This window comes from Salmo salar, chromosome 15 (assembly GCF_965601325.2).
Source record: "Salmo salar chromosome 15, fSalSal1, whole genome shotgun sequence".
NCBI lineage: Eukaryota > Metazoa > Chordata > Actinopteri > Salmoniformes > Salmonidae > Salmo > Salmo salar.
The window spans coordinates 88566800-88590957 of NC_138305.1; the positions used below are offsets into that span (position 1 = coordinate 88566800).

Below are 24158 nucleotides of genomic sequence, written 5' to 3' on the forward strand. Positions count from 1 at the left end.
ACATAGGCCTATATATTTTAAGTGAAGAGGATACAGGACAAGACAACCGAACAAATTATACATTCTTGTATTTATTGACCATTTCTGGATACAAATTGTCATAGGGCACAATAGAAATATAGACATTGTACATTTATAGACAGTGTACATTTAAAGAACGATCCCATCTCAACTTTGCATGAATTAATGTACATGGATGATGTTGGTACATAAGGGCATTGTACATTGTCAAAATAGTTGCAGCTGTGATTGGATATATTTCATTACCGGAGTTCCACATGAACATGATGCCCCTCAAATGGTACCCTATTCCCTATATAGTGCACTACTTTTGAACAGGGCTCTGGTCTAAAGTAGTGCACTATAAAGGGAATAGGGTGCCATTAGGGACTTATAATGGAAAGGAGCACGGTGCCAAAGCCGTACGAGGCCTACAACGGAATTACAAGCTGGAGAGAACACCCAGTTTTTGTCACTAAACACACACATGACAATCTGAACAACCTGAACCAAGCTAACATTTCAGTGCACCAGAAGTAAGATTTATTAAAAAGATAGAACACGCTGGCTAATCGACTACAGTCAGCGAACACAGTTTGCAAAACTGCCAGATCTCCCTGACTTTACACATCGGCTTAGTGACCTGTCTAAGCTAGGTTTAAAAACGGGGTGGTGGGGGCAAATGAGCACACTTTCACTAGTAGCTAGGCAGTTGTCTTTAAAATACCAAGCTACAGTCAGATTAAAAAAGACAGAAAATACACAGACTATGTAATACAAACATTTCTCAAACACTTGCAAGAGGTTACATTGTACATTTGAAACCAGTTGAAGAATGCAATATGGGAAAGTTAAGTGAGTATGAGATTCTGGGCCTTGTCAGGCACAATGCAGTTTTACGGGTTTTTATAACTGAGTTTGTAGCAGCTTGTAGGTTTGAGGAGAGACCCAGTAACTGGACTGTGATCTAGAGATCCCTGACACTGAGAAACACAACGAAACAACAACAAAAAACAGTTTTTCTAGAGTAGACAGCAGACACTGACTGTATCCTCACAGACAGAGCAGAGTATTTCAACATCCTGTACAAAGTGATGATGACACAGAACGGGCCTTGGGCATGTAAAGAGGTGAAATGGAATGATCAGCTATTATACAGACCCATTGGATAAAACAGTGCCACAACAGTAACAATCCAGCTCCTAGTTTGGGCAACCACAGTTTGTTTCACCTAGAACTGACCAAATGGCGATGGGTCGCAACAAGTACTGTAGACTGGAGGACCACATTAAGAGGAACAGCAGATGCCAGAGTTAAATAAAAGCTCCCTGGAGTGATGAGAGAATGTAGCTCCCCACTCAATGAATGCCTACCCATCCTTAAGCCATTATGACATTACTATGTTGAGTTTTCGTAGACGTCAAAGCAGCACAATTCCTCAGGTATTTGAGGACATGTAATGACCCGGAGGAACACGATAAAAAACAGTCTGATCAGATCTTTGATTAATAACAGTACACTTTAGTTTACACAAGCCTTTTCCAGTGGCGCCCCAAAGAGGCTATAGGGAGACAAGCACAAGTCACACCAGAGAGACTAGTAAGGGACAGCTTATTTTGGGTGGGAGGGAGGAACAATTCTGCACAATCAGGAGTAACAGGGAGATGTCTACTACAGAGATTATACATGAATAACATTGCTATAACCATATATTTAATGATCATACTGTATATCCTCGAGATCACTGGTAAGTAGGTGTAATGGATAGATTAACCACTTCACACTTAAAAAGCAAGTATAGGCAAAACTCACCTTTTGTCCAATAGAAAACCTGGAAATAAGTGTATATGCCATACCAGCTCAAGATACCGGTGTTAAGGAAAAAATAGTACCGCTAAGCCGAGAGAATGTCCTATACACTAGTCTTTTGAAAGATGTGTGTCCAAAAACTCATCATCAGAGCATACTTTAGTCCAATATAAAAGACTTGCAATACCATGACATACCCACAGAGAAAGTGTTGTCTGTCACCTGTCCTGTGATTCTTTGATAGATATATGCTTGTCGAGAAACATCCATTGGTTTTCCAGTGCATTTGCAGATAGAGGTTGGATGAACTGTGTTGTTGACCTTCCTTTGGCTAGAAGGCAAGAAAGTGAACAGTAGAACAGGGGTTGGGGTGGCACCAGTATTGGAGATTCAGTCCAGCTCTGGTTGACAGGAAGTCAGTATGTTGAGTGAGGTAGCAAGTTTACTGGTCTTCCTCCTCCTCTCCTTCTTCAGATGATGATTCCTTCGCTGTCTGTTCCTCCTTTTCCTGAAAAGACACCAAACACAGACCGGTCAACCCATGTTTCTCCTGGTTCACACCAACGACAAAACGGAATTGGATTTAATATACTCTAAGTCACCAGCAGACAGTGCATCAATCTTTCAACTACAATAACTGATTTGCAATACAAACAACAGTATCTATTAGGAGTCAATTATACTAATCGGGTCAAAGACTCACTCAAGACAAACATTTTCAGTGCATGTTTTATTCTCAATTAACTTAACATACATTTGTGCAAAAAAAATAGTAACAACAACAAAAAGGGTTGGATGTGTAAATATGTAGAAAATAGTATGTACATAATACAAAGCAGATACAATACAATATGAATGAAGTAAAATTAAAGACCAGCTGATCTGTGTTTCAGACAAGTAACAGTGGTTCACTCTAGTGCACTATCGACTCAATAAAAGCATGTCTGTAAGGCAAAGACACATTTTCTTTCTTTGTAAATAAAATGGCTGATAAAGTTTTGAATTTGACAGTTCCTCAATAGCTCTATAACAGAACATACAGTTCAAGTCGAAAGTTTACATACACCTTAACCAAATACATTTAAACTCAGTTTTCATCATTCCTGACATTTAATCCTAGTAAAAATTTCAGTTTTAGGTCAGTTAGGATCAGCACTTTATTTTAAGAATGTGAAATGTCAGAATTATAGTAGAGAGAATTATTTATTTCAGCTTTTATTTCTTTCATCACATTCCCAGTGGGTAAGAAGTTTACATACACTCAATTAGTATTTGGTAGCATTGCCTTTAAATTGTTTAACTTGGGTCAAACATTTCGGGTAGCCTTCCACAAGCTTCTCACAATAAGTTGGGTGAATTTTGGCCCGTTCCTCCTGACAGAGCTGGTGTAACTGAGTCAGGTTTCTAGGCCTCCTTGCTCGCACACGCTTTTTCAGTTCTGCCCACAAATTTTCTATAGGATTGGGGTCAGGGCTTTGTGATGGTCACTCCAATACCTTGACTTTGTTGTCCTTAAGCCATTTTGCCACAACTTTGGAAGTGTGCTTGGGGTCATTGTCCATTTGGAAGACCCATTTGCGACCAAGCTTTAACTTCCTAACAGATGTCTTGAGATGTTGCTTCAATATGTCCACATAATTTTCCATCCTCATGATGACATCTATTTTGTGAAGTGCACCAGTCCCTCCTGCAGCAAAGCACCCACACAACATGATGCTGCCACCCCCGTGCTTCACGGTTGGGATGGTGTTCTTCGGCTTGCAAGCCTCCCCCTTTGTCCTCCAAACATAACGATGGTCATTATGGCCAAACAGTTCTATTTTTGTTTCATCAGACCAGAGGACGTTTCTCCAAAAAGTACAATCTTTCTTCCCATGTGCAGTTGCAAACCGTAGTCTGGCTTTTTTATTGCAGTTTTTAAGCAGTGGCTTCTTCCTTGCTGAATGGCCTTTCAGGTTATGTCGCTATAGGACTCGTTTTACTGTGGATATAGATACTTTTGTACCTGTTTCCTCCAGCATCTTCACAAGGTCCTTTGCTGGGATTGATCTGCACTTTTTGCACTAAAGTACATTCATCTCTAGGAGACAGAATGTGTCTTCTTCCTGAGCGGTATGATGGCTGCGTGGTCCCATGGTGTTTATACTTGCGTACTATTGTTTGTACTGATGAATCTGGTACCTTCAGGCATTTGGAAATTGCTCCCAAGGATGAACCAGACTGGTGGAGGTCTACAAATTCTTTTCTGAGGTCTTGGCTGATTTCTTTTGATGTTCCCATGATATCAAGCAAAGAGGCACTGAGTTTGAAGGTAGGCCTTGAAATACATCCATAGGTACACCTCCAATTGACTCAAATGATGTCAATTATCCTATCAGAAGCTTCTAAAGCCATTACATTTTCTGGAATTTTCCACGCTGTTTATAGGCACAGTGTATGTAAACTTCTGACCCACTGGAATTGTGATACAGCGAATTATAAGTGAAATAATCTGTCTGTAAACAATTGTTGGAACAATTACTTGTGTCATGCACAAGGTAGATGTCCTGACCGACTTGCCAAAACTATAGTTTGTTAACAAGAAATTTGTGGAGTGGTTGAAAAACGAGTTTTAATGACTCCAACCTAACTGTATTTAAACTTCCGACTTCAACTGTACATAGTGATGCATAGCACGCCTTAATAAGTCTCTCAGTCCAGTGCAGGCTTGCCAAGAGTTCCTTGAGCTCTTTCCGCTGGCGCTCAATCAAGCCCGGGAGATATACAGACTTAAAACATTCGCACATCTCTGGCGTACAACTGGCCACTAGTTGCATCATAGCTTCCACCATATCCCTTGCATAAGAACTATTTCCTAGCCTCCATCCCTCCTGCTCCAGCTCTTTGTCCTGACATAAATACAGAGCAAGCATTTTGCCGCTGGCAAGACGATGCTCATATTTCTCTCCAGAGTCCCAGGTCTCCACCAGTGTTTGTTCCCCCTTAAAGATAAATAAAGAGTTATGACATGAGATATCATGAAAGGATAGTTATCTACAGTTAGGTACAGCTAAAGGTTTAGGTTTAATCAACAACAAATTCAATACCACAAAACATCTAGTGAACACATTCCCCTTAATGCAAAACACAACTACTTCAAAACAAGCAAAACTATATTGTCATATATGTAAGTCTTAAATAGTTTTATTTTACATAGAGTGTTGAGTTTAGAGAATTCAACAATCATTGCTTACCCCGTCCTTACCTGTCTTCAGAATCGCATGAAGACGAGTCCCACAGGTCAGCTTTAGGTCAAAATGTGTCAATTCCTCATCAGAACTATCTGTGTTTGTTGCAAAAAAGTCATCCTGAATGTTTCTTCAATGCAAGTTGTCTGGAATATTTATTGTTTCAAATCAAGCACTATACACCAGGTGTAGTTGACTTCACATCTGGTAGCTGGTTGTTGCAAACAGAAAATGTTAAGTTGAATGTTTTAATTTACACACAATAGCTGCCATGTTTTTTTGTTGATGGCTGAATATCAGTGGAAGATAAGCAGCAGCCACGGAAAACCCTCCCCCAACTTAATTCAACCAATCACAGGGGTGGTGGGTTTGGAGTTCACCTGGAATGAGTTTGCTAGGTTACAAAATTGTGTCTGTTTAGGACACGCCAGGGAACAGGCCGGATGACGAGTTTGATTGTTCGTTGTACATAATTTTGTTTGTATGAACTAGCCATAAGCATTCTAACCTTTGGGATTTCTGGCAGCAGTGAGCATGTGGAGGGGAACAGTGGCGACTTAAAGGAAAAATCCATTCAAAAACTATTAGTCCACTGTTGATACAGTCCCAAAATGTTTTGCATGTCAGCAGTTTTTAAGATTTTCAAGAAGCAAAGTGTCACTTGCCACATTATCATGACTATGTGTTTTGCAGCACCATGATGATGTGTTTTGCAGCATCATGATGTGGTACGTGAAACTTTGCTTCTTGAAAGTCCAATATCTTAAAAACGTAGCTACTAACATGCAAAACATTACAGAACTGCAATAACAGTGGACCGATGAAAAAAAAAGAGTGTGTCAGAGTCAAGGGACATTACTGAGGGAGGCATTAGTTAACCATAATATTAAGACCTATGATAATAAGAATTACTCTTACCTCCTTCTTAGGTCTTCCCCTGCGTTTCATCCCTGCAGTTGAGGCTGCTGGTGTCTTCTGTAGAAACCGAGGGAAGAAAAACAAACAATTAATCTAACTGCACAGAAACCTGCTAATCTACTGTCACTAGAGGGCACTAATACTCCTATAAGAAAGCAGATGGCTTGAGGGCATCAGGTTCATTGGCTATTATCTTGGAAGCTGACAGGAACGGCACACAGGGCACTCCAGTTCGCTGGCCACCTGGTCTGGGGCTCAGAGACAGCTGGTGAAACTGGGCAAGAAGAAACGAGTCCACTTCAGATCTATCCTTGAACCTAAACACACATGCATATATACACATATATCCCTTCCCTGAGCCTACTTCAGATCTATCCTTGAACCTAAACACATATTCATATATACACATATATCCCTTCCCTGAGCCCACTTCAGATCTATCCTTGAACCTAAACACACATGCACATATACATATACACATATATCCCTTCCCTGCACATACACATAGACACACCAACACACAGCGCTTAGAGGAGCGTGGGGGTTGGGGCGAGGAATAGAACTCGCCTGTTGCTATGGTGACAACAGGGAGAAAAGAACTAGGGATGTGTGTTGGGGGGGGGGGGGGGGGTAATGTCAGCTTGGAAACAGTCTTGCAGCCTGCTGCACCTGCACCACACTGTGCATGACAAGCTACAGGAAGCTGGAGGACAGGAAGCCAGGAGGAAGTATTAACTCAAAACTGAGTGTCTCTTCAAGCGGCCAGTAAACCAAGATCTTAGAAAGGGAAGCTCTGGTCCTGTTATTTTTTACACTTGAGGCGAGAAGGGCCAAAACAGGTACAGTTAACGTATAAATCGTACTTAACAACAGGACATCCTTTGAACCTGATGAGGTTAGCTACCCTTGTGACAACAAAAGGGTCATCAACCGTCATAGGGACATGAAAGTTACTTAGTGCTTGACTATGAGGATGAGAGTGAAAACTCAGGTAATATCAAGTTAAAACCATAGGGGCAGCTAAAACTATAGGGGCTTGTGACAGCTGCTCCATCTGACCCTAATGGTAACCTGTGGTCAACAGGGGCCTGCAGGTTTCGGCAGGATGACTGCTAAGCGTAAGTGACAGTAGCAGGTCACATTCTCTCAGTTGTGTAAAAATAGGGCTACCAAATTGCCTTACCTTGCCCTTGGTGACAGTCTTGTTCTTGCTGCCTTTTGGCCTTCCCCTGGGCCTCTTTGGGGTAGGGGACCCACTGGGTTCCTGAAAGAAAAATATGGGAAATGGTCAGGCATTGTGCACAACATTACAGCCAAAGATGAAAACATGTAAATGGTGGTTCTATAGATGTTGCATCCCAAGGTTTGACACTATGGGCGCAACAATAAATGAAGTGTCTTTTTTTGGAGGGCAAACACAACATGGTATATGATGTGAAGCACACACCTTCTTAAATTGAATACTTTATTATTCAAGACACAAAGAGTGTGCTGTTCAAGGTCAGTGCAACTGACACCCGTTGCTACTTTAGGACTAACAGGTGGTCACAGCCACAGGCTGCCAAGTTCTATTAACTGTAACAAGCTCTAGAGAAATGACAGTGGTTTAAATCAGACCATACAACAAGAGGTATGTAGGAAGTAGTGGCTTACTATAACGCAACAATAATATAGCTTTATGAAGACCAGTGAAGACTGCTACAGGAAAACATTGCTTCTACTTTGCTTACATAAACCGATCAGTTAGAAGCAGAGGGAGCGTATGTGGGTTACTACTGGTTTAAGGGGTTCAGGTTACACATCACGGACAACCTGCCAGAACACATGATGACCATTACAGATGTACACAGCCATGGCTGGTGGAGGGGGGGACTGGTTAATTACCTAACCAGGAAAACCCGGGGCTCGAGTTGGGTGGTCATAGCCAGGCCTGGGAGCCATAACCAACTAGGGCCCTTAGTTTATCCTCGGCAGGCAAACTCCAGGGCCTACACATGATCTATCATACACAGAGAAACTAATGTTGTGTTACAAAGACACTTACATCAGAACCACTTTTCACCGGTGGCTGTTTCCTTGGCCTTCCACGTCCCCTCTTCTCTGCTCCCTCTTTTGTTGAGATGGTGCCCTTATCACTCATGTTGAGGTGTAATCCTAAGAAGAAGAAGAATAATAGTGTCTATTTTCACAATGCATGTAAATTGCATATACTACAATCTCTATTGGTGAATGTAAAACTGACACTTTACCGTAGGGTTCTTATTAGTGTTATTACATAGTAAGTACAGTGACATAAGCATTTGACACGTCCCAATGTATTTGCAGCACTATTTGTGTCTCATCTGCGCTGTATTCGTGGACTACTGATAAATAAACGGGGGTGACATCAACCGGTTGTATATAACACTACATACAGCCGGAGTACGCGCACAATGGAGACAGTCTACCAAGGAAATCTTTATTTAAGCGAAAACAATGTGATGAATGAAATTGCCACAATTCAAGAACCGCACAAATAGCAATAATTTAGAAATACAAATTGCATGCGAGGCTACAGCAGAGTGAAATGTCCTAGTTTGGTATAGGCTGAATGTTTAAAGCCCAGTCGCTACGGGTGCCCCGTTGCTCCATGAAGCACAATACTCAAACGAAAACAAAAAGAGGAAATTCAATCGGAATAAGACTGTATGCAATATCGTTATTTTAGTCCAAAAAATCGGCACCACTATGTTATCGAAGCACATTTACAACATTTACGCTTCCAGCCTATCGAATCCTATGTCAAAATAGCATGAAAACGTGACCGAATGCAAGGTCAGTTTTGTGTTCGTTGCAATAGGTTGGATTGCTCCTACCTTGATCCCTTGAAGATTATGGCCCTCCGCCGAATTATAACGAATGGTTCACCCACAAGCCAGTCGCTTGTTTTACCGGTTAAATCCTTTTGCTAAAGCTCTTGTTTTATTCGACAGACTAGGCTACACAAAATCCGCCCCTTTAAATTCCAGTGTGCAGCACAGCTAATATAAGTATGCTATACAAGAGAATCCCTAGACAAGAGAAAGTAAAAAATATTTTAGGATTGTTTAAAATTACCTTATTTAAAATGAAGCAGGCGAAAGTGCAGATCCAAAGCGTGCTAAAAATAGCTGTCTGTCTTTCTCCAAGATAAAGAAAATGCGCCAGTCTCAAGGAGTTTAGGGCAATTTAAAGAGGCGTCCTCACAGGAGCTATAACATTGGAGGGCGGAGATATGATAAGTGGGCCACCATCATCAACCCAACACCCCAGCCCCTTCATCCATCCCCAACTCCCATTCACATCCAGATGTATTGTTTCAGTGTCCAGGTGGCTAACCTGTAGTCTGACATTTCTTTATGCCTCTATTCCTACAGCCAGGTTAAAGCTGCAGTCTGTAGTGTTCCCACAGCAATATTAAATAATGAAATATTTCCCTTGGTTTGAAAGAAATGATGTACCTTGAAATCACGTTTTTACAAAGTTTTGCTTTCATGGAAAGTAATTACTGGATGACTACATATAATAGAAACCAAGGAAAAAGTTGTATTGTAAGTAGGCCTAGTAGGCTTGTAGCCTATCACATTTAGCATGTTCTCCATTTATAAAATTAAAAATGGTGTCCCACTCTTTGAGTGTATCCATACATTAAGGAGTTTGCTTTAATAGTGTGGTTAATGGTTTCAATTCATTCAGGACTGTGTGCCATTAAATAGCTTCTTTTTTTAAGTCCTTTTTTAGCTTAAGGATTCATATCATGAGCTATAAACTTGGCTTAAGGTGCATTCTGTGAACTGTAACAAGAGATTTAAATCTATGAGATAGACAAGCTAGATAAGAAAACATTAAATGAAAAGAAACAAAGGAAACCTCTGTCTGTTATCAGATAGATTATGTTTACTGGCGTGATTACTGCATGACGTAACTGCCACCGTACTGTATGCATAGTCACCCTCCTCCATTGGTAGACCTCTCGACTAGACCTATAGCTTTACTTGAATGTAAATCTCCCCCCAACCTGGAGTTGATGGGTTCACAATGAATGTGAGAGAGATAGGTGTCAAACCATTAACTGATGTCCCATTGGAACACACATTTTTAGCGGCAAATGGCTCCACATCCCCCACTCTGCCCAAACATAGAATAAGGGACAGATGACAATGAGCCATCTACTGTGGTGAAGTGTATTATACCTGGCCATCTTTCCCCCAGACACACACCTCCCATCCTCCTAAGCCGGAACAGGAACACTTCCCAATCCCCCCCGCTCAACAAATGCTTTCCATGTGCCTGCTAGGCTGCTATATAGTTATCTTTGGTTCCATCTGACTGTCTAGGACTCAGTTTCACACCAATAAGCACAAATAAAACAACAATTATTGCTGGAATGTACATTTGCTTAAATGTACTATGTGTTGCTCAAGTAGGCATTTTAAAGAAACAGTGAACAGCGAAGTAAAATGTAGTAATGCAGTAATTACAACCATCAGTGTGATATTTTTATTTAGCAATTGACACATTATTGAATAATTTCAGTAATAGCTGGTACAACTGAAACATTAAAACAAAAAGCCGTTTCACAGGATACTTTTAACACATTTTCTGACCCAGTTTCAGTTTGTTTTTAAAAGTATCTTGTTTAAAGAAATTGTGTTAGTTTCAAAGGTAAATAGTTAGGTGAACAAAATAGTTAGGTAAATAGAGATTTTAGTTTATGGTGAATTGCTTAGTACAGGGGCTTCAGAGTATGAGCCTGTGTGTACAGTATCTGGTGAGATATACAGTGTATGTATACTACTGTACATGGTGGTCAGACAGGATGAGTGGGTAATGGGGGAGATTAGATGGGGAATGAATGGAGAGAAGTTCTCTTTTTCTGAATGAATCAAATGTTCTGCTCAGCATGTGCTTGCCTGGCACGCCAGCTCCCCCTCTCATTTCCTTCCTCTCTTTTTTCCCCCAGTCCCCCTAACTCATCCACCCGCACCCCCCCCCCCCACCCCCCCCATCCTCCCCAAGCCGCTGCCATGCTCTCTATACTGATGAACACAGGGCAAACAGCCCAGTGAGTGTGTGTCTAAGGAATGTCCTCCACCCAAAGATGGGATGAGCCTTGCTGCTTAAAGACTCACTATTTCTTTACCTTTCCTGTTGAAAAACAATATCCCATGTATAAATACAATAATTTACACTCTTTTTTTTTTTTTCTTCATGGAGTAAGCCAACTCAAGGAGTTGGTCTGATGGTGCACTCTGATGTCATCAGCCCCCCCCCCCTTGCTTGAGGAACAATAGAGAACAAAAGAGGAAAGGCCCTAGCTGTTAGCTGTAACTATAGACTTCCAGTTAGCAATTGCGCTAACGCTAGTTAGCAACTTCCTTAAACTGCACGAAGAGTCGCAGAGACATACAAATCCACGAGTTCATCTGACTCTGGGGATGTAGATATTGCCAAAATCCTGAAGTATCCCTTGAAGTAAATAAGGTGATAAATGAGCTGAAAAGAAGACTGGAGTAGGACTTTAACCATGCAGCATGTACAGCCTGGAGCAGGAAGGGGTGATGATGGGCAGTAGCTGATGTACTTTTGCTATAAAACATTTTTTTAGATTAGACATGGCAGAACTGAGTAAAAGTGTAGTCCATAACGGAACTGTGTTCAAATAATATGTTTTCACATGGAAAAAAGTATTCTCAAATACCTTTTTCAAAAACTTTTCCTCAGTAAAGCATTTGAAATACATACCCCAAATAGTATTTCACTGCAAGTAGACAACACCTGTATTCTAATTGTGAGTTGGGTTGCATTAAAAAGCAGTCTGTTGACAGTTAACACGCAAGCTTGAATATAAATACTTTCATTTCAATGGATAAATAATCATGCAGAATTCAGCATTACAAAGTGATAAGGAAACTCTCCTAGTTGCAGCTGAACAAAAAACAAATGGCTTTCTTATCACCAACCAGTTCAAATTCAGCAAAAACACACAATGTAACACACCAAAAAGCCAATCACTTCCATTCCAGACTTAAAGCACTCTCTGGAGAACCGTCTCCTGGCCTGTGGACGATCACAGGCAGTTCTAGGCTATGGGAATCCTAATAAACTCTGGGGGGGTCTTGGCCCACTTTGGCATGCTAACCCCCTTTCTCCTATCTTTCTTCCTCCTTTAGGCTCTGTGCAAACCACAGAGCTCTGCAGCCAGACCGACTAACAGATGTGGACCAAAACATCCTATTCCTGCCTGCGCCTTGGTTTCCCCCTGCGTGTGCGGCTAGTATTGTCCCAGGCTGGATCTGGAAATGACTCATACTACGCACACACTCGTCCTGCAAGAGGGAAATACAGAAAGAGGGAGAGTGAGAAGGAGTCAGAGAGAGGGATAAAGAGAGAGAAAAGAGGGATACATATAAACATACACTTAGCACAGTTCTCCAGACAGGACCTCGGGAGGGGTGAACGAGAGAACAGGGCATGCAGAGGCAAGGCAAGGTGGGCGGGGATGGGAGAGAGGGTCATTTTTCTAAGCGGAAGGGGCGGGTGGAGGTGAGGTGGCAACGGATGGGGGCTGATTCACTGAAGTTCATGATGAGTAATGGCTGACTCACACAAACACAGGAAGTGGCGTGTGCTGCTCATTTAATGAATAAAGTGCTGGTATTTATTTGAAACTGAAATAACATATCGCACTACCTAATTTCACCGTGATGCATCATTCAGAAAAATAACTTCCTGTGCTAGTCAGAGCTCCACTTTAATTTTCACATCCTGAACCCTCTAGGTAAGGATCCTCTGGGTGACATTCCAGGGTCAGACTTTGGTGCCAGATAGGCATAGCCCTACATCTAATGCTCTTTATTATGCAAAGGCTATCATTTCCAAAACTTTACAATAAAATTGGGTTGACTCGCAATTACTCTGACTGATATGTGAATCCTTTCTGATGTAAGTATAATAACAGCAATAACAAAATGCATCTTTGAATCTAAAATTGAATTTGAATTGCATTCAAATCTCACCGCCTATACCAAATCAACCCCTGCCCCTCCTCTACTCTTCTATGCACTATGGTAGATCTGAAAGGATTGGATAAATGTAAGCAATATGTAGTATTGGGGAGTAATGAACTACATGTAGCTCAACTAGTCATTTGCAGAAACCTGGTGGTTGTTGAGCTAAAATTACATTTTGGTAGTGTTTTCAGTAGTTCAAGACTTATTTTTGCCATGCAGTGATGTAACTAACTACTGAAACCACACACTACTTTTTTTAGCAAAAATGTAATAAAATATGGGTGAAGTAGGCAATAATTTATTTGCATTTCCGGCATCAGACCTGCTTAACTCTCACTTGAAACCAGTGAAGGCTGCTGAGGGGAGGACGGCTCACAATAATGGCTGCAATGGAGTAAACGGAATGGTATCTAACACATCAAAGATGTGGTTTCCATGTGGTTGATACCACTCCATTGACCCCATTTTAGCCATTACTATGAGCCTTCCTCCCCTCGGGAGCCTCCACTGCTTGAAACATAGTTTTTGTGTTTAATGGGCTAAATTAAACATTCTGTTAACATCTGACTCCAGAGTGATATGTTCTTGCAATTTTTAATCTATGACATTTCAGATTTCAATATGATAATTTATCACGAAGTAGTTTGAATGTGGTGAACTACTTTTTCAAAGTAACTTTAGTTAAGTAAACTATATTTAGCTTTAGTGTATAGCTTAACTTCTTCCAGCATGAAGGAATTGCTAGCTTGGTAAATTATATTTTCAGAGTAGCTTTCCCCAACACTGGCAATATGGCAGACAATCTACTGAGCCTATCAGAGGCCATGGTGGAACTATTAGCATATTGCTTATACCTATACAATCCTTTCAGATCAATAGAAATACATACACTACATAACCAAAAGTATGTGGACACCTGCTCGTCGAACACCTCATTCCAAAATCATGGGCATTAATAGTGAGTTGGTCCCCCCTTTGCTGCTATAACATCCTCCACTCTTCTGGGAAGGCTTTCAACTAGATGTTGGAACATTGCGGTGGGGACTTGCTTCCATTCAGTCACAAATGCATTAGTGAGGTCGGGCACTGCTGTTGAGTGATTAGGTCTGGTTCGCAGTCGGCGTTCCAATTCATCCCAAATGTGTTTGATGGGGTTGAGGTCAGGGCTCTGTGCAGGCCAGTCAAGTTCTTCCACACCAATCTTAACAAACCATTTCAGTGTGGACCTTGCTTTGTGCACGGGGGCATTGTCATTTGGGCCTTCCCCAAACTGTTGCCACAAAGTTGGAAGCACAGAATTGTCTAGAATGTCACTGTAGCATTAACATTTCCCTTCACTGGAGCTAAGGGGCCAAGCCCGAACAATGAAAAACATCCCCAGACCATTATTCCTCCTCCACCAAACTTTACAGTTGGTACTATGCATTGGGGCAGGTAGCGTTCTCCTGGCATCTGCCAAAATCAGATTTGTCCTTTGGACTGCAAGATGGTGAAGTGTGATTCATCACTCCAGAGAACGCATTTCCACTGCTCCAGAGTCCAATGGCAGTGAACTTTTCATAGGCTTGTGTGTGGCTGCTTGGCCATGGAAACACATTTCATGAAGCTCCCGATGAACAGTTCTTGTGCTGACATTGCTTCCTGAGGCAATTTGGAACTCGATAGTGAGTGTTGCAACCGAGGACAGACGATTTTTACGTGGTATGAGCTTCAGCACTCAGCGGTCCTGTTCTGTGAGCTTGTGTGGCCTACCACTTCACAATAACAGCACTTACAGTTGACCAGGGCAGCTTTAGCGCGGCAGAAATTTGACAAACTGACTTGTTGGAAAGATGGCATCCTATGACATTGACGGGGCGGCAGGTAGCCTAGTGGTTAGAGCGTTGGACCAGTAACCAAAAGGTTGCTGGATCAAACCCCCAAGCTGACAAGATAAAAATCTGTCGTTCTGCCCCTGAACAAGGCAGTTAACCCACTGTTCCCCGGTAGGCCGTCATTGTAAATAAGAATGTGTTCTTAACTGACTTGCCTAGTTTAAAAAAAATGATATTGCCACGTTGAAAGTCACTGAGCTCTTCAGTATGGGTCATTTTACTGCCAATGTTTGTCTATAGAGATTGCATGGCTGTGTGCTCGATTTTATACACTGTCAGTAACGGGTGTAGCTGAAATAGCCAAATCCACTCATCTGAAGGGGTGTCCACATATTTTTGGCCATGTAGTGTACATGGCTGAGTAAGGGCTTGAGTCTGGCGACAGTATGGTGTATGGCACCGTCTTGTGGACGTAGTAGCACAGTGGGAAGCAAGACGTTTCAGGACCCTTGTAGGTATAAAAAATATTAAACAATTATTTGATAAAATCTTGAATTTGTCCCATATGAACGCACTGAATAACACATTAATAAATGGCACAACAGACAGTCAAAGAGCGATCAAATGTGATGAAAATCTGACCAAGGAAATATTTTTGGTTGGTATCAGGGAATTTAAAACAGTTAGGAAGGGAGACATTGAAAACCGGATTAAGTGAATTAGCAGCAAATATGTTAAACGAGCAACTAATGAGCATGGAGAGCCTCACATGTTTGACAAAATCTAATATGTCTAATATAGTTATTTATTTACTTTCGTAGCTCTTATGCCAAAAGCATATTTTTTTTAACTGCCCTCCAAGTTTAGCTGGAATTTAGACCGAAAGGATTTTACAAACGTGATCGGTTGGTGAATATAACATTGGTTGACATATCACCTGCGCTGCACAGAATATCAGATCTCAACAACGAATGGAGAAGTGTTTAACATCACCAGTATCATCCTTATGATTTATATACTTTCAAAATAGCAACGTTACTGCAAACAGAGATCTGCACATAATGACGAGATGCTCATGTCTCCACCCTAACAAGGAGCCGTCGTCACAAAGGCGGGAAGGCGGTCAAAAAGCTTAGGTCCAAAATAAACCCAGAGAAACGCATTGGGTTTATTTTGGACAGATTTTGGCGAGAGAAATTTTTCGCTTCGCCTCGTGCGCTCTGCTGCAAAAGAGACAGGCTGGCATGCCTGACTGAAATACGAAACAAATGCACCTTTTTTTGTAAATGAGTGGTGTTAGAATATTTTTAATAAAATGTGGGACATCATTGTTTGGTTGCGGGATAAAGGGCCCGCACAATCCGGGACATGTAGTCACCCTAACCAGCACCGGGTTACCTTCAGACGAGTCCCGTGACACTTGTAGGGGTCATAGAGTAAAACGTGTTCGTGACAATCTCATATGTTCATAGAGTGGTAATATTAGTTTGTAGCCCAAATGGTTCGGATGCTTTAATTGAAATTACGTGGAAACAATGTTGATTCAACCAGTGTGTGCCCAGTGGGATTGTGCATATCTCTCTTCGCCACCATCAACACCAACAATCTCTGCAACCCTCCCCCATGCCGTCTGATTTAGTCTCTGTATTCTAGCAAAGCAACATCATATAGAATTGGAAAACCAGACATGGCCAAAAGAATCACTCTGATTAACTCTTTAGTCATATCCCAGTTAACCTATTTGCTTATGGCCCCACCTAACGACTGTTTAAAAAAAAATATATATAAATGAGCAAAAAATATTACATTTTATTTGGAATGGAAAACCAGACAAAATTAAACTGGCCTATTTATATGTAGCTTGTTTTTGGTCACAGGTTCTGGAATTGCTGAAGAATTGCAACATTTACCTGGAGCTAACTGCAAATAGCTCTGCTGGGTGATTTAAAAAGTCATAGTCAATTGATCAATAATATAATAATACTCTTAACAAAAATATTTTTCTTTAATTTATAATCAGTAAAAACTATGAGAATAGAAAGGTTCAGAACTTTTGTAAAACATCACAGCACAGTTGAAAAATATATGGCAAATAGAAATCAAAACTATATGGTATTCAGCGATAGATGGGAGGGGATGAGGAGAGCTGAATGGTGGGAGAAAAAATAAATAAAAAAACAAGATAGATTACGAATGTATAATATACTGTGTCTGTAAAATGTACAGTACATTTGGAAAGTATTCAGACCGCTTGACCTTTTCCACATTTTGTTATGTTACAGCCTTATTCTAAAATGGATGAAATTTGGAAAGTATTCAGACCGCTTGACCTTTTCCACATTTTGTTATGTTACAGCCTTATTCTAAAATGGATGACATTTTTGCAAATGTCTAAAAAAAAAACTTCAATATTACATTTACATATTGCTGCCACCACCATGCTTCACCATAGGGATGGTGCCAGGTTTCCTCCAGACGTCTCATAGCAAAGGGTCTGAATATTTATGTAAATAAGGTATACCTGTTTTTTTTATTTTTAATCAATTTGAAAACATTTCTAAAAACCTGTTTCCACTTTGTCATTATGGGGTATTGTGTGTAGATTAATGTGGAAAAAAACCAAGGGGTCTGAATACTTTCCGAATGCACTCTTTGTGTAAATGTATTTTGCAACGCACTCAACGTGGCCGGTGAGGTTTGCATGTTAGAGTGGTCGCTGCCATTACTCTACAGATACTAGAGCAGAGATATTGGATATAATGACGAGACGCTTGTGTCTCCACCCATTGTCCACAGAGCGAGACGGCGGTCTGTCAAGCTCCAAGCCCATTCTTCTATTTGTGTTGGTGGATACGTCTCGTTATTTTAAGTCTTTTTTGAATATTCAATGAAGGGTGTTGACGTTAACCGCCTGTATTCAATGATGAGTGATGTGCTACGCTAGCCTCATGAATACCCAATGACCGTCTCGATTCTCAATAGGACCACCACGATATGAAGTGTTTTTTTTCTAAAAGTTTCCGGGATGTCACGTGCATCACAATTATATCAGTACACTCGTAACAACCTAAGCATTGCGAAACTTCTATTAGATCAAATAAGCCTCACGTATCAAAATAGCAATTCATTTTTATTTTGACTAAATTCAACACTCTCTCATTGCCCCCATACTAAAACTCTTCGTTTGCGTAATAATTAATTATCTGCTTAACTTGGACAGATTTTGGATGGAGTAAACCCTCTTGCTTCACCTCTGGAGACAGACATACTAGAGTGCTCTTTACATGAACTCCAGCAGAGGGTAGTCTTGCCTTGATAAAGATAGTGTGATCAGTTTTAGCAGCGGGACTTGTGTGATTAGGGAAGCCCTTAGGCCTAAATCGTTTTTACATTAAAAATACAAAAACAATAAAACAACAACCAAAAATTGTGCTGAGGAAAATTAATCACACCTTAACCTGCATTTGTTGTGGCACCCGCACATATTGCAAAACTTACATGACCTTCAGTTTTGTGAAAATCTTGAACACCTTTGAAACTACAATCAAGGGCCTAAATAAGGTAATCTGTTTATCTAGGCTAAATTACTTTGAGCCAGTCTACACCAAACCCGAGGAGGGATATGGAACTCAGACAACATCAATGACTCTGACGAGTTTATGTTCAGCTCTGTTTGGAGCTTTAATGGATGAGAGTCACCTTGGCGACAGTACATCTGGAGTTTTAGAATTCCTCCTATCCTTCTCACCTGATTGATCGAAGGTGAGAGGGTGCCCGCCTGTCGCCTCCCTCCGTGGCAGCTGTAGACACAGGGGAGGGAGGGGGTGGTGGTGGTGTGCTGCATCTGTGCTGCTGGTTACTTACTGACGCAGTTCGTGCTCGGATTTATCATAGCCTTTATCTTCTACCAGAACAGACAGCAGGTTATCTCTACAGAGGGCTGTGATAAGACACATTTGAGCCAGACTCAACAGCATAGAGATACATGGAATACAAATATGTTTTACAAAGGTGACTGAGTTGCAGGTGCAACTTTTAACATTTGTTCCTCTGCATTGAAATCCCTGCAAACAAAGTAGAAGAGGGGTGAATATCTAAACAGACAGTTTAATACTGGAGTTCCTCTAAATGCAGATAAGGAAGGTTGGCAGACACTTCCTCCTTTCTTTTGGTCTGAAGAGGCACTCTGTCTGGGAAAGAGAAGAACGTCAATCACAAGCTGAAGTCAATACAGTTTTCCTTTACTGGCATCAATCGTGAGGAGATTGCCAAGTGTAGTATGGACCCTCCCAAGAAATCCAGCTGTAATCATCAGGCCAGTATCTGGAGTGATATCAGTTGTCAGATCAGACCCCCCCCCCCCCCCCCCCTCTCTCTCTGACACCAGGCAGCCGGTCTCTAGCCTTGACCACATCACAGTGCTCAGTGTCTCCTGGGCTGTCTTCCAAATGGTGCTCTATTCCCTACATAATGTACTACTTTTGACCAGAGGCCTATGGGCCCTGGTCCCTGGTCAAAAGTAGGGTACTATTTGAGGAATAGGGTGCCGTTTGGGACGTAACCCCGTACCCTGGTGTCAGATTGCTGTCTATCGATGAATGTTTAGGGTTTCTGTCTGAAAACAGACTGTGGTGCTACTGCCTGGCCTGCAGGGCTCTGGGCAAGACGGATGGCTACATTTGTAATTCAGATGGGGGCCGCACAGCTCCATTAACTATTAAAGTGTGGTTATCTCTGGGTAATGGGACCGCAGTATCTGAGAGAGAAAACCCTGCCAGAGATTGCGTAGTCTGAGCTTTGATGTATGAGCCTTCCCACTCTACATTATAGGCTCCTCTCTGCACCATACTCTGACTGACTGTAAGTAATCATGATATGTGTGGTGTCATTGTGATGAAAGATTTATGGGCGACATACAGTATAACATGTCAGGTGATATAGGCTCTTGATAGGGCGTCAGGTAGCCTAGCGGTTAAGAGCGTCTAGGTGAAAAATCTGTCAATGTGCCCTTGAACAAGGCACATAACCCTACGTGTTCCTGTAAGTCACTCTTAAAATGTAATGTAAAATGAGACAATCATTCTGGATACAGGCACACTTAAGGAAATAACCAGAATAACTCTCCTATTTGTGATGACTTAGTATGAGACGCTTTGATCAAATCAAGACCAGCTTTTGCCTTTTATAACCCTACAGACAAAAAATTACAGCTTTCTCATTGCTTAGTATTGCTACGTGTCATGGCGGAGCATAGCTGTACCCATCTGAAATTCAAGGCATTTTAGACAGAGTACTAATTATACAAATCATCACCAGGCCTGTACCCAATAATGGGATCACACCATCATTAGTAAGCATATTTGGCAAGTGTCTTCACTTATATTTTCAACCTATCCCTTACCCGGTCTGTAATACCAACTTGTTCCAAGCAGACCACCATAGTCCCCGTGCCCAAGAACGTCAACATAACCTGCCTAAAGGACCATCACCCCATAGTACTCACACCTACAGTATAGCCATGAAATGCTTTGAAAGGCTGGACATGGGTCACATCAACACCATCATCCCAGACACCCTGCACCCACACCAATTTGCATACTGCCCCAACAGATCCGCAGATGACGCAATCTCTATTGCACTCCACACTGCCCTCATCCACCTGTGCAAAATGAATACCCATGTAAGAATGCTGTTCATTGATTACAATGCGTTCAACACCATAGTGTCCTCCAAGCTCAGGATCCTGGGACTGAACACCTCCCTCTGCAACTGTATCCTGGACTTCCAGATGGTCCGCCCCGAGGTGGTGAGGGTAGGCAACAACACTTCCTCCAAGCTGACCATCAACACGGGGGCAGCTCAGGGGTGTGTGCTTAGTCCCCTCCTGTACTCCCTATTCACCCAAATCTGCGAGGCCATGCACGACTCCAACACCATTATCAAGTTTGCTGACGACACGGCGGTGGTAGGACTGATCACGACAATAAGGCAGCCTACAGGGAAGTCAAGTTGGGAACTTGAGTCGATTTACAGTGGCGTCCATAATTCGAACCTTCAGAAATGAGAACAGGTATGCAACTATCTAATGACTATTTTAGCATTACAGTAATGTACTGTAAAATACGTATGACTGCATAGTATTGCATAAACATTTGTAACTCTAAGCCATCCATTTACTGCACTGCATTGAATGAATGAGGTTGGTTATCATGCTGTACTACATTTTTTTGTACATTGTTTACAGTTCCTATGCTGAACACATACTGTGTTTGAATTCTGCTGAGTGGAAAGGCAAAGACATCATGGAGGACGAGGACGCTTGTTTACAGATGTACAAGAAACTGCAATTATAAATATGGTTTTGGCCAACAATGCAATTAGGATTCGAGAGATAAGAGAGCATATCTTGAATAATGACACCATATTTAACAACATCGATGCTGGAAGTCTGTCGACCATACAACGCATCCTCCAACGGCACCGAGTGACGATGAAACAACTTTACAAGGTGCCATTTGAGAGAAACTCTGTCAGAGTCAAGAATATGCGACATGACTTTGTAGAGATATGTATGCCAACACTACTTCCAGTACTTTAGACATACCATATTTACTCATCTGTATATCCTTTTGTCTGTTACAGAGAGTATTGGAGCTGGATGCCCATGTAATTCGCCATGAATTTATTTATGTGGATGAGGTTGGCTTCAATCTCACCAAAACCAGGCGCCGCGGAAGAAATGTAATAGGACAGAGGGCAATTACCAATGTCCCTGGACAGCGTGGGGGTAATATAACTATGTGTGCTGCCATCACTCAAAACGGGGTCCTCCATCACAATGCCACACTGGGTCCGTACAACACTGGCCATATGCTCACTTTTCTGGATGCAATTTACACAATGCTTGTCCCTGATCCAGATCAGGAGCCTGCTAGATTTGTGGTTTTATGGGACAATGTTAGTTTTCACCGGGCTGTTCTGGTCCAAAACTGGTTTGCCACCCATCCACAATTTGTAGTTTTGTACCTACCCCCATATTCACCTTTTCTAAATCCCATAGAGGAATTCTTCTCAGCCTGGCACTGGAAAGTGTATAATCGCCAACACTATGCCCGCATGCCGCTTCTCCAGGCAATGGAGGGGGGGACATAGAGGTTGCCTCTGTCCAAGGTTGGATACGCCATGCTAGGAGATACTTCCCTCGATGTTTGGCAAGAGAAAACTTATCTTGTGATGTGGACGAAGTATTGTGGCCAGACCCAGCCCGGAGAAGAGATGAAGCGTAACTTAGCACTGGTGACTGCCGCCCCCCTACCAATTCCTGGACTGCCCCCCCGGGACCCCACACACACAATTGTGTTCTTTACTGTATTCTAAAGAATATACTTTTGATTTACATATGTTTATGGTTTTGTTGTATGCTACTGTATACAACAGTAATGTTTGGCCTAATAAATATTTTCTGTTTCTACATTGCATTGGTGTTTACAGTGTACTTGTTACCCCTCTCAGCAGATTACTTTCACTGTAGAACATTGTATTGAAATGTAGATATAAGCCTATGAAAGACCAAAGAGCTTTAGATTTAGAACAACAGTGTTTTCATGGTATATCCAAAAATGTACTATTATGAAAGCAGTGTTTGCCATTTGATGCAAATGCTTCATTCTGACATGTGTTTATGGCATTTTGAATGCAGTGTTACATTTTGAAGGAGATGTGAGGCATTTTGCATTTTGTGTGTGCAGTTTTGGGAATTGTGTGTAGAGTTTTGAAAAAATTAGACCGTTTTGAAAACGTGTGTAAGCAGTTGGAAAAAACTGTAAAGCTGACAGTCTGCACTTTAACCTCATTGTCATTATATCATAAAAAATAAAAAATGTGTCACTGTCCCAATACTGTTGGAGCTCACTGTATAGCTACTGTACCTCAATCACCTCATACGCACATCAACACTGTACTTACTGGTACTACCTGTACAGTGACTATACAAAACATTAAGAACACCTGCTTTTTCCATGACATAGACTGACTGGGCGAATCCAGCTGAAAGCTCCTGTATAATCACTTATTGATGTCACTTGTTAAATCCACTTCAATCAGTGTAGATAAAGGGGAGGAGACAGGTTAAAGGAAGATTTTAAGCCTTGAGACAATTGAGACATGGATTGTGTATGTGTGCCATTCAGAAGGTGGGCAAGCTAAAATATTTTATTCCCTTTGAATGGGGTATGGTAGTAACTGCCAGGCACACCGGTTTGTGTGAAGAACTGCAATGCTGCTGGGTTCTTCACGCTCAACAGTTTCCTGTGTATCAAGAACGGTCCACCACCGAAAGGACATCCAGTCAACTTGACACAACTGTGGGAACCAATGGAGTCAACATTGGCCAGCATCCCTGTGGATCGCTTTTGACACCTTGTAGAGTCCATGCCCCAATGAATTGAGGCTTTTCTATGGGCAAAAGGGATACTCAGTGTATATAGCCATGTTATTTTTACTCGTTATTGTTATTCATTATTCACTGTGTATTTATTCCTTGTCATTATTTCCTTTTTTTCCTTATTTTTTTTACTCTGCATTTTTGAAAAAGGACCCATAAGTAAGTATTTCACTGTTAGTCTACACCCATTGTTTAAGAAGCATGTGACAAATACAATTTGATTTGATCTGTCTCGAACCCTCAACTGTCCAGAGCAGGCCAGGATCATGTACAGGAATCACACCATCAATGGCTCTCCCTTACTGTTCTACTCTCCTCTGGACCCTCCTAAGTGTATCTGGGGAGTGTGACCTTTCAGTTGGTCGGCCTTAGGGGATGCAGGAGTAGCTGGGGTAGCGAGTAGCAGGGAGAAGCTGGGGTACAGGAGGGAACCATCCATCCAGCCAAGTAACCGGGCATGCGGTTGAGTACCTGGGGGCAGGGTGGCATTCCACCTGGCTGGCTAGATGCATACATCATGCCATTATGCTATTCTGCAGCTGCAGTCCAATTAACCTACGGGGACCCTGTGAATGTAGTTACAGCCAGTGATTAATTACACTGCACTGACAACAGACCAGAGCTCACACACTCCCAAAGGGCAGTTTCATGGCTTCATTCTGGAGTTTTTAGTTTCTCAATGAAGTACTGAGCTGTTGTTATAATGTGTTGTCGTGTTTTGGTGCGAGGGTTCTCTGCCTTCCATGTCTTAAAATGTTATTGATTTCTACCTGAGTAAGTGGTGGGTAGTGAGATGGCACAATATACTGTACACAGACACACAGACAGGCAGGCTGCAGGTACACGTACTCACTAACACCACCAAGCATACACAATCAAGAGTATTGAAAGCAGTTTGCAATAAAAACAACATACT

At 41.7% G+C, this 24158-nt stretch overlaps 1 protein-coding gene across 5 annotated transcripts; it reads right to left on the reverse strand.

The window, feature by feature from the left end:
- Nucleotides 1–51: 51 nt before the first annotated feature.
- LOC106572339 (high mobility group protein HMG-I/HMG-Y) lies at nt 52–9207 on the reverse strand. 5 transcript variants are annotated; one of them, XR_014380679.1, is made up of 6 exons: nt 8810–9003; nt 7999–8108; nt 7138–7218; nt 5955–6011; nt 5054–5131; nt 2338–4790 (listed from the first exon to the last, which is right to left on the reverse strand). XR_014380679.1 is itself a non-coding variant. In XM_014146375.3 (5 exons), exons 2-5 carry the CDS (start codon nt 8092–8094, stop codon nt 2252–2254), a joined length of 300 nt encoding a protein of 99 aa, XP_014001850.1. In that variant the 5' UTR covers nt 8095–8108; nt 9051–9206; the 3' UTR covers nt 52–2251. The 5 variants fall into 5 exon arrangements, 3 of the variants coding, with proteins under 3 accessions (XP_014001850.1, XP_014001851.1, XP_045552128.1); XR_014380678.1 differs by lacking the exon at nt 8810–9003 and adding an exon at nt 9051–9207 and having other exon boundaries at nt 2340–4790; XM_014146375.3 differs by lacking the exons at nt 2338–4790; nt 5054–5131; nt 8810–9003 and adding exons at nt 52–2317; nt 9051–9206.
- Between the last annotated feature and the right edge of the window lie 14951 nt (nt 9208–24158).